Source organism: Cucurbita pepo, chromosome 19 (assembly GCF_057944985.1).
Source record: "Cucurbita pepo subsp. pepo isolate OVF chromosome 19, ASM5794498v1, whole genome shotgun sequence".
Taxonomy (NCBI): Eukaryota; Viridiplantae; Streptophyta; class Magnoliopsida; order Cucurbitales; family Cucurbitaceae; genus Cucurbita; species Cucurbita pepo.
The window spans coordinates 8820221-8831654 of NC_141816.1; the positions used below are offsets into that span (position 1 = coordinate 8820221).

At 36.7% G+C, this 11434-nt stretch overlaps 1 protein-coding gene and 1 long non-coding RNA gene across 2 annotated transcripts; both read right to left on the minus strand.

Moving 5' to 3' along the window:
• Nucleotides 1-6569: 6569 nt before the first annotated feature.
• LOC147786701 (beta-galactosidase 7-like) lies at nucleotides 6570-9497 on the minus strand (the record flags this gene model as incomplete). The annotated part of the gene is made up of 11 exons (XM_087120235.1): nucleotides 6570-6883; nucleotides 6963-7239; nucleotides 7338-7549; nucleotides 7632-7850; nucleotides 7926-8038; nucleotides 8125-8228; nucleotides 8309-8514; nucleotides 8587-8745; nucleotides 9022-9140; nucleotides 9237-9324; nucleotides 9393-9497. Coding segments are annotated over 11 exons (1707 nt in total), but the record flags the coding sequence as incomplete, so codon positions are not given.
• Nucleotides 9498-9637: 140 nt separating this feature from the next.
• LOC147786702 (uncharacterized) lies at nucleotides 9638-10226 on the minus strand. The gene is made up of 3 exons (XR_015414431.1): nucleotides 10110-10226; nucleotides 9863-10006; nucleotides 9638-9767 (listed from the first exon to the last, which is right to left on the minus strand). It is a non-coding gene; the product is annotated as an uncharacterized LOC147786702 (long non-coding RNA).
• Between the last annotated feature and the right edge of the window lie 1208 nt (nucleotides 10227-11434).

Genomic DNA, 11434 nt, shown 5'->3' on the forward strand with positions numbered 1-11434 from the left:
ACATACTGATATGAACCACGACCAAAGAATTTTCATACCTCAAGGTCTAATTACAAGGACGATAGCCAAGAAATTAGAACAAACCTTGTACACTTGTATTCAAGCTATGATGAGCTCATCAAAGGAAATTCTAGAAAACGTTGGAGACCTTACTTATATGTTGTGCAAAGTTGAGCTTTAAGAAAGAGATGCATTAAATGCACTTTAAGTGGCATTCAATGAACTCAGCTGAATTTATAGAACTAGTCCAAGGATGACTAATAAGCATATTTCATTCCTTGCACTATTTAATTATAATTTAAATATTTGTTTGTCATATTTAAGCTAATTTTTTAATATAGGAGTTAAAGTTATATTGTAACCTATTTACCATATTCCACTATTAACTAGCCATTTTAACAGGGAGATTATGGGTCTTTCTCATTTACTAGCCATTTTATTTTGGAAGTTATGTGTCACCTCGTTGTAAGGCTATATAAAGTTTTTTTTTTTTTTTATTATTTTATTATTATTTTATTTGAAGACATCACATTTTTTTAATTAAAAAATGAATAGAATTCTATTTTTGTTAGATTTGTTGAGAGCTAAGATTTGCTTTGCAAATTCTTGTGTTTAGAACTTCATCATAAAGTCATTCAAGTGGTATTGATCAAACCGAGTTTTCTTTACTCTTGATCTTGATCATCAAGGTAGTCCGTTCCATACTTTCCCTTGGGTTGATTCCATATCATTTGGTATCAGAGCTTTAGGCTCAAGATCGATATATGTTTCATGTAGTCATATTTTATAAAGTGTTAGATCTGGATCTTATCAACACTTTGTTCTTCTTTAAGATCTTCTAAATCAATTTTCTTTTCGGTAAATTGATTGGATTTTTCCCATCAATTAAACAAACAAAAAAAGAGAGCTTATTGACGTTAAATGTTTTTTTTTTTTCCTCATTATAAGTAACTCTCATATGTTACTACCTCTAAATTAGTCTTTTTTTTTTCATTTTCATTTTTAATTTGTTTTTATTTGCATTGCTCTTTTAACACCCTTGTTTATGTGTTGAGTGTGGTGTCTATTCACTTTGAATTGCACTTAGCTCTATAACATAGCTTGTCTCACATCCCATTTTTTTTGGAGTGTGATTTGTGTGTGCTCAATTGTGAGGGTGAGTTTGTAAGGGAGTGATACATTGATTCGAGTGTTGAGTGCTAAACACGAGTGAACTACATTTATGAGTGAACACACGTGAGAGAGCGCTTGTGAGGTCCTTTTTTTTTTCTTTTAACTTTCTTTTGTAGCATGGAAAATCCAGACGATAATCCTAACATTACTGATGCACGATTGAGAGAAGCACAACAACGAACCATGGAAATACTAATTCAAGGAATAAAAGAGTTGACCGATCGAATAGGCAGATTGGAGTTTCAAAATCAAGCTCGAGAGAGGATTCCAGTACCTGCCCAATCTACCGATCAATATGAGGAAGAAAATTCTGATCAACACGAGGATAATCCACAGGTGGTTGGTCGTGGCTTGATGTGAGGGAGAGGTCGTGGAAGAAGGTGTCATAATTTACCACAGCGAGTTCCTTATGACGATAGAATTGATCGTAACGTGGGGAGCATCAAATTAAAACTTCCCGAATTTTATGGCAAAACCAATCCAGAGGAGTAACTTGAATGGGAGAAAACGGTGGAGTTGGTGTTCAACTGTCATAAAAAGGTATTGTTATGCATTGCTCAATTCAAACAATATGCTCAAATTTGGTGGGATAAATTGATGTCAAGTAGGAGAAGAAATCTTGAAGCATCAATTGATTCATGGTACGAGTTCAAAGAGTCCATGTGGAAGCGTTTTGTTCCACAATATTTTCAACAAGACATGGCGCAAAAGCTTCAATTACTGAAACAAGGAAGCAAATCTGTGGAGGATTATTACAAGGAGATGGATACATTGATGGATCGACTTGATCTTGATGAGGACATGGAAGCTCTCATGACGCGGTTTCTTAATGGGTTAAACACAGAGATTGCAGACAAAACTGATTTACAGCCTTATTCTGATATCGAGGAGTTGTTGCACATTGCAATTAAGATCGAGAGGCAAATCCAACGAAGGTCTCCACGGTATTCTTCTAAAACTTTTTCCCATTTTACTTCTACATGGAAAAAGGATAGTAAGAACATTGATTATAACATAGAAATCAAGAGGTTAATAAGAAGTCTCAAGCTAAATTTGAGAAAGGTGAGAGTTCTAGAACAAGAAAAGAAAAAGTCAAAAAGTCTGATGTTCGAAATAGGGATTTAAAGTGTTGGAGATGTCAAGGGGTAGGACACTATAGTAGAGATTGCCCAAATGCAAGAATTATGACCATCAAGGAGGGAGAAATTGTTACAAATGACGAGGCACATGACGACATAAATGAGGAAAACGATGAGTGAGGAGTTTAGTGAAGAGGACCCTTGTGATGTCCCACATTGGTTGGGGAGGAGAACAAATCACCATTTATAAGGGTGTGGAAACCTTCACCTAGCAGACGCGTTTTAAAGCCTTGAGGGGAAGCCCGAAAGGGAAAGCCCAAAGAGGACAATATTTGCTAGCGGTGGATTTGGGTCGTTACAAATTTGGTATCAGAGCAGTCAAGTTATAGTCCTTGTAGATATTTAGGATAGAGAGTCGTGTCCTCTGTGACCTCGCTCGTGAAACACATGCCGCTCACGAACAAACGTTCTCACATGATGGAAACATATAGACAAAAGTTGACCTACTATGGCATTATAATCGCACATTACCTAGGAGTATACCATGACCTACACATTATAATCGCACATTACCTAGGAGATGTGCTACGAATGAATTGTAACATAGTTCTTTTTCTGCTGTGGTAGATAATGACACCAAAGAGACGTGAACCATATGTAGGGCTTGAACCTAGAAGGGGAAGAAGAGAGGATACGAATGAATTGTAACATACTCCTTTTTCTGTTGTGGTAGATAATGACACCAAAGAGACGTGAACCATATGTAGGGCCCGGACCTAGAAGGGGAAGAAGAGAGGAAGTTCAGGACACCTCGATTCCAACACGTGAAGTGGAACAACTTGAATTTCAAGAGGAGGTTGGGGATACGCCCCAAACTAGCGAGGGGACCGTACCACAGCCATCAAGAACAAAAAGACGCCGAAGGAAGGCCAAGGCCCGAAGGCTGCTCGATACACCCCCTACTGCCCCCTTCTCCGAGGAGGTCCCATCGGGTCCAACCCCTTGTACAACAGTCTCACTAAACCAGCCTACTACTCCCTTCTCCAAGGAGGTCCCATCGGGTCCAACAGCAGTCCCACTAAACTAGCCATTAGCCATGCCCACAGCAGAGATGTTTCAGACGTTCATGATGACCTTGATAGAAAATCAGGCTTTGACGAACCAAATGATACAAACTATGATGGCTAATCAGTCAATAGGGCAAGGGGTTAAAGATTCAGGAATTATGACTGTGGAGTCTCGCTACCTAAGAGATTTTCAGAGGTATAAACCGCCTTCCTTTGACGGAGGCAAGGTGGATCCCATCGCCGCTGAGAATTGGCTAAAGGCCATAGAAACGGCCTTCCATTTTATGAACTGCCCGCTAAAGTACAAGTTCATTGTGGGACGTATATGCTGAAAGGAGAGGTGCAATTCTGGTGGAAGGGTGTTCAGAAGACCATTATACCACGAGGAGAGTTTATTACCTGGTGTCAGTTTAAAGATGCCTATCTCCACAAATATTACCTAATCACTGTCAGAGTGAAAATGCAGACATCATTCCTCGAACTGAAACAGGGAGACAAGTTAGTGGAGGAATATGACTTAGAGTTCAATAGGCTAGCAAGGTTTTCTCCAGCCTATGTTAGTTCTAATGAGTTGAAGGCCGAACGATTTATTACCGGCCTGAGGAAGGAACTGAAGGCGAATGTGGCATCCCAGTCATTCTTCATCTATGCAAAAGCCCTTCAAGTGGCGACTCTGCTCGACACGTCCCGTACCGACAAGCTACAGTTGGGAACAGCACAATCATCCCACACTGCAGCCCAGGGAAAGGGGACAGACTGTAGCCACCCCAGAACTGGTAGACCGCCCCGTGGCCGCACTTATAAACGAAGAAGAGTCCCGGTACGAAACATGATCCTTTGTCCTAACTGTCGGCGTCCTCACACGGGGGAATGCAGGGCAGGAACAGACGCCTGCTACAGATGCGGCTAGGTAGGGCACTTTGCAGTGGACTGCTCTCATAGGAACGATCAGCATATCAACCAGCCTACAGTAACACATTAGAGAGGCCAGGGTGCTCAACATAAATAGGGGCGAGCTGTAGCCCATGCAACAACAACCAGAAAAGCTGACCAGCCTGACGCAGTTGTCACAGGTATGCTACCTGTATTTGGCCGTCTTGCTCTAGTATTGTTTGATTCGGATTCAACGCATTTGTTTGTATCTGAGGAGTTTGTAGAGCTAGCACACCTAGAGAAAGAACTTTTAGAGATTACCCTATCAGTGTCCACCCCTGCTCACGAGCTGTTGTTAGCTACCCATAGGGTTAAGAGAGGTGGTATAACAATATAAGGACGTGTCATCGAAGCTACACTGATAGTGTTAAGCATGCAAGACTTTGATGTCATCTTGGGTATGGATTGGCTAGGTGAGAATCGCGTTTTGATAGATTGCGAGACTCGAATAGTGACTCTCAGGCTCCCGTTAGGGGACAACTTTACCTACAAGGGAGTCACTTCCAAAGGAGCCCCAAGCGTCATAACATCATTAAGGGCTAAGAAGTTGATTCGTAGTTGCGCAAGTGCATTTCTAGCCAGCGTGACCTAAGACAATAGTAACAAACAAATAACCTCATCGGTACACATCGTCAGGGAGTTTGTAGATGTCTTTCTGGAGGATCTGCCAGGTTTGCCCCCAGCTAGGGAAGTCGATTTTGGGATCGATTTAGAACCAGGAACTGTACCGATCTCCAAGGCACCTTACAGGATGGCACCTGCAGAACTCAGGGAATTGAAGGAATAGTTATAGGAGCTGTTGGATAACGGTTTCATCCGACCTAGTGTATCACCCTGGGGAGCCCCTATTCTGTTTGTCAAGAAGAAGGACGAGTCCATGCAGTTGTGTATTGATTATAGCGAACTAAACAAGGTCACCATAAAGAATAAGTACCCCCTCCTGAGAATTGACGACCTGTTTGATCAGCTACAGGGAGCAACAGTCTTCTCCAAAATTGACTTAAGGTCGGGGTATCATCAATTGAGGGTCAGAGAAGGGGATATACCCAAGACAGTCTTCAGAAGTCGTTATTATGAGTTTGTCGTTATGTCCTTTGTGATTCTAATCACCATTTAGCTTTAGTTATAAATACGTTTGGTTTATAGGTTAGAAAAAGTGGGATTATGATGGCCATTTTTAGTTTTATAAAAATTATAAATACGTTTTGTTTCTCATTCTAAAAGCAGAGGAGAAAGAGCCGAGAGAGAAAAGAGCAAGAGTTACCGAGTTAAAGAAAAGAGTTTTGAGAATTTCTTTGTCTCCTTGTCTCTCCCCTCCCCACACCTCCTTCACAGGTTCGTGAGAATTATTTAAACAAATTGGTTTCGTTTATTTTAGTTGGTATGAGAGTAAATTTTAATTTTTCAACATTCTGGCTTAAGGGATGAGTTGAGGGGTAAAGGTCATTTGTTTTGGTTGTTTGTTTTTGCAGTAAATGTGAGTTTCTAGCTTGAGGGATGAGTTTCTGGCTGATGAGTTGAGGGGTAAAAGTCATTTGTGTTTTTTTAAAGTCATTTGTGTTTTTTTGTGGCATAAGGCATAAGTTGAGAAGACATAATTCAAAGGAAGAGAGGTTAGTGGAGAGAAGTGAGGGAGGGTTTGTTTATTTATTTATTTATTATTTTTTTGTAACATAATTTTTTTTATAATTATTTATAATTGTTTATTTATTTATTTATTGCTATTACACCTTTGCAAGCCCTATCTAAATTTATAGTAGAGAGGAGGATAGGGAGAAATTTAAAATATATAAAAAAAGAAAACTAAAAAAAAAATATAAAAAATTAAAATTAAAATATATAAAAGAAAATAAAAAAAAATATAAAAAAGGAACTAAAAATAATAATATAAACTAAATTCAAAAAATAATAAAGTAATGAAAAAATATAAAACAAAAAAAATATATATATATGTATAAAAGAAACTATACAAAATATTAAGAGTAAAACTTGTAAGCCCAAATTGAAACGACAAACCCGTTTGTATACGCTAAAGTTCTTAATTGATTTTACATGTTTTGTTTGATTCGGGTCAACCCAAAGTTTTTAAATCGAATCGAGTCAATTCGGGTTCAGAAAACATTTTTTCTTCCCAAAATCTTCGTTGTTTTTTTGATGAAAACATTTTTTTTTTCCCAAATTCGACTCTTAAAAGAAGTAAAAGTTGGAGTAATCATTTGTTGTTTTGCTTAAAAATAGTGAGAGGAAGTGAGAGGGAGAAGAATGGATGATTCTTTGGGAAAGGGAAAGAAGCCAAGAAGAGTGATGGAAGGAATAAACTATGACCATTAAACATAGCAAATTTAAACAAGCCTAACGTCCTAAACCTAAAACAACAAGCCTAACGTCCTAAACCTAAAACAACAAAGAAAGTTGTATAAACAAGACGGAAAGTTGTATCAAATATGAAGAACACTAAAGGGAAAATGACATCAAATCTAAAAACCTAAAAACCTAAAAACCTAATAACCTAAAATACAAGATGTTCTAACAAGTAACTTGAATAGCGAGGCGATTACGTTTCTTGCAACCAGTTGATCCAAGATTCTTTTCCGAAACTTCAATGGAGCATTCCCTTTGTCCAACACATGCCTGCAATTTCAATCAAAATTCAAGCAAACTAAAAACCCAAAACCTAGAGTGTCCTCCATTTAACAAAAACGAGTTATACCTCCTCGATGACCGATAAGGCAGTGGAGGACTCGCAGGAACCCTTCTGGAAACTGTCACAAGTGCCATGGGGGTTCCCAAAGCTCACAAACTTGATATCAGAGATGGTTCGATCATGGCACGATAGCTCCAACGTGCTTCCTGCATAAGGCATTGCACATACATTTTTCACCCTCGTTGTTTGGATATCTATATCCAATGGCGTCCCACCAAACTCTTCGAATAAAATCAGTGTGTTCTCTCCTCCACAATTCAGGTAAGATCTTGGGATATGATACCTAAAAGTTAAAAAAAAAAACAAAACAATACTCTCACTTGAGAAGTTGTAGGATGTTGAAAAGAGAGTTCAAAATCCAAGAACTCCTCGAGAACATACCATCTTTGAGTAGGCTTTCCACAGTTAGTGGCACACTTGCCATCAGAGTAAGCCCCACGGAAGTCACAACTTGAAGAGCAGCCATTCTCAATTGAAAGATAACTTGGCCAATACCTTCCAATGCTTAGTCCATTAACCCAAGCATGACCCTTCCCCATGCCCATCAAATCCACTATCACGGCTTCACTTCCGCTTGGAGTTTGAAAAGTGGTCTGTACCAAACAACCAATCATGAATTTACGAACGTTTCATTATGCTAACAAGAACACTTCGAAACTAGAAGCAATTCAGTACCTTATACCAAACAAAATTCTGATTCAATGGGAGATTGCCATAATTCCAAGGTTCCATTAGTTGACAATTGGGATTGAAAAACTCCGACTTTTCACCATCCAAACCAACCTTGTAATACCACTCATTGCTTGACAAATTCCTTATTGTTTCTCCATCAGCAATCAATTCAACTGGGCCATGAACTCCTACCTCAGAATTCTCAAAGTGTGCTCCATAATTCTGTCCATCAATTCAAAATCTCAGGTTTGCATTAAAGGGTTTCAAAAGGGTAGTTTTCAAAGTTGGTGTACTTACGGCCAATCCAACTGTGGCACTTAGTAGAGAAATTTGGTTGAATCCATACAATAGATCGCTGATTCTCTTCTCAAATACGAAACTATATTTGTCCTTTTGAGCATGTTGTGATCCTGAAATTGAAATATGATGCAAGTTGTGATGTCATTTGATGAACATAAATGATGTAAGAGTAGTGAGTAGTAAGTGGTGAGTTTACCAATATGCCTCCCGTTCAAGAATGCATGAAGTATGTGGCCACTGGTCTTAACACGTAGAGTTACATTCTTGCCAAAAAGTGGATCAGATCCACTAAGATGGAAGCTGAAGGTAGTATTAGTCTAATCAGTATGATTAAGATTAATTAGGAGGGATTAGGGAAAGGATAAACAGAAAATATTTACCTGGTGATGTACCACAGGTAATCGCTAGAATCATTTGTGAGAACCTTTTGGTCAAGAAGGCGATTGGCAGTCATCGCACAATCAGCAACTTCACCTTCACGTGATACGAATTCTATTTTCTCGTCTCTCCATTGCCATTGCATCGGCTCTTTGAAGTTTCCCACCTGGCTTGAAACCTTCTCCCTTATTGTTGTTTGAGTGTTTACCTGATATTCATAGGAATGATATTAGAGATCATTAGAATGGTAGGGACGAATGTCAATGAATGAGATATTGACCTCAGCGGTGTTGTAAACTTCAGTTTTGCAGTCAGGAAGAATGCTGACTGACCAACCACGAACTTTGTAGGTTCTATTTCCATAGGTGATATCTCTGTCACCATTTTCTGCATTTCCAAAGAAGCAACTTGATTTCCCCTTATAGGTGTAACTTGTTGCCTGTTACAAATGTTTTTGGTGACTGTTAGGTTTGAGATGTCCATATAAGTTACGAGAATCCACCTCGAATGGAGGGAGAAATCTCCGTTTAAATGGAGAATAGGGTAGGGAGTTGGAAAGCTTCCCTATCTCGTATGTCCATTTAACGGGAACGCGCCTCAAATGGAGGGAGAAATCCTCGTTTAAATGGAGAATAGAGAAAGGAGTGGAAAAGCTTCTCCGTGTTGACTTTCGCTCACCAATGATACATAAAAAGATAGAGAGAAAGATACTTACGGTTGTCAAGTGACCGTATTCGGTGTGATTGACCTCACCATAAGTCAAAACTTCCTCCATAGACTTCACAATATCATGAAGTTGCTTCAAATGTCCCCATTTTGGCTGGGCTGTATTCCCTAATTAACCACAACTCATTATCACTAAACTCAACATACCAAATACCATACTCAAATCACGATCGGGATCAAAATCTAAACAAGTCGAGAATGTACCATATTCATCGAGAGGTGCATTGTAATCATACGATGTGGTGATATAAGGACCACCCGAGGTTCTACCAAAGTTCGTTCCACCATGATACTATAGAAGGAACAAAATATAAGAATTTGCAAAAGAAAAACTAGTTATAGGATAATAAGGTGCTATACCATGTAGTAATTTTGCAAGGTTCCACCATATTGGAAGAAACGTCCCACAGCAAATGCAAGATCCTCAGCTGTTCTCAAGGGATCTCTTGAACCCCAAGCCTTGAACCTAATTATTTTAGGTGTAAAAAAATCTTTATTTTCTTAAAATAAATAATTAAATAAAAAGAGCAAGATCCTCGGCTGTTCTCAAGGGATCTCTTGAACCCCAAGCCTTGAACCTAATTATTTTAGGCGTAAAAAAATCATTATTTTCTTAAAATAAATAATTAAATAAAAAGATTAATACCAGCCAGTCCAATTCTCCGTCCACATTTTGGGACTGTTTTTGCTGTTGGGTTTGAACTGATCACAGTAGAATCCATTGCAAGTGTTAATCTGTGAAAAAGAAACCAAAATAAAAAAAAAAAAAATTATATAATAAATAATTATAATTAAAAAGAATTATTAGAAAAAAAATAGTAAATTCGTACTATGGGTTGAGGAGCATCATCCTCTTGACACATGATCCAAGGAATGCTGAGGTTGTAAGAAAGTGCCAAATCAGCACACCACTTCACATATTCATTGCCAGCTTGTCCGTATGATCCTTTTATATTTCCGTACTCGTTTTCAATCTAATTTTTTATATATAAAAAAAAACATAATCAATATTATTTTTCTTTGTTCTTTGTTTAAAAAAAAAAACAGAAAATTAGCCAATGAAGAATAAAATAAAACCTGAGCAATAATGATGGGTCCTCCTTGTGATGCAAATAACTCATAATCCTTCATCATATTTATTATCAATGTGGAGAATTTTTCCATTTCATCCTAAATCACAATAAAAAATTATATATATTTAGTGATAATTAACAAAATTACCATCAAAACTAAATGTTAAATAATAATGAAAGTAATGATAATTAACAAAATTACCATGAAAACTTTATTCTTGGTCCTGAACTCAATGCCCGGAAGGTTATGCAACCAAACAGGAAATCCACTGCAAATAAAATAAAATTAATTAAAAAATAAACACAAAATAAAAATAAAAATGATAAAAAAATATATATATATATATATATATATATATACCCATAATTCCATTCAGCACAAACATATGGTCCAATTCTTAGAATAGCATACAACCCTTGTTCTTGAATTGTTCGAATAAATCTGACCAGATCATTATTTCCTGAAAAATCATACTTAAAAAAAGCCATAAAAAAAAACTTAGAAATATAATAATTTTACATAAAAAAATAATAATATGGAAAGTTTAGAAATAACAAGGAAAGCTTACCAATAATAATTTTATTTAAAAAAAAAAGAATAATATGTGGAAATTACTTGGCCTTGTTGTGGCTCGTGGGCATTCCAAAACACATAGGTTTCAATTGTGTCAATGCCACCTTGTTTAGCCTTGTCTATCAAAAATGGCCACATCTACGTCCCAAAATAAACCAAAACTTATTAATTATTTATGAAATTTAAACGAGAATTTAATTAATTAAAATTATAAAAAAACAAGAAAATAATTATAAAAAAACAAAAAAACAAGAAAACCTCGGGAGTGCTGCGAGGATAATGAATTGAACCGGAGATGATAATTTTTCTTTGTCCATTAATCCTCAGAGCTCTTCCATCGTAAGAAACCGAAAGCTTCTCAGCGGAAGAAAACAAAGCTAATGCCAAAACTGCCAAACCCAAACAGTTTAACAAAACTAAACTTTCTCTATAACCCATTTTTTTTTAATCTCAAATTTGCAAACTTGTTGCTTTCATAAATGAGAGGTGATTTCTATTTATACATGAAATTATTATTTTTTTTTAATTTTAAATATATTTAGATTTGGTTATCTAGATTATTTATTTGTTTATTAAAATTTTAATTTTTGATATTATTTTAATTTTGTTATTTAGATTCATTTTTGGGTTAGATATTAATTTTTTTTTTAATTTTAATTTTAATTTTAATTTTAATTTTAATATGGTTTGGATTTTGTATTCTTATTTATCTATTATATTTTAATTTTAATATAGTATAGATTTTGTTGTTCAGA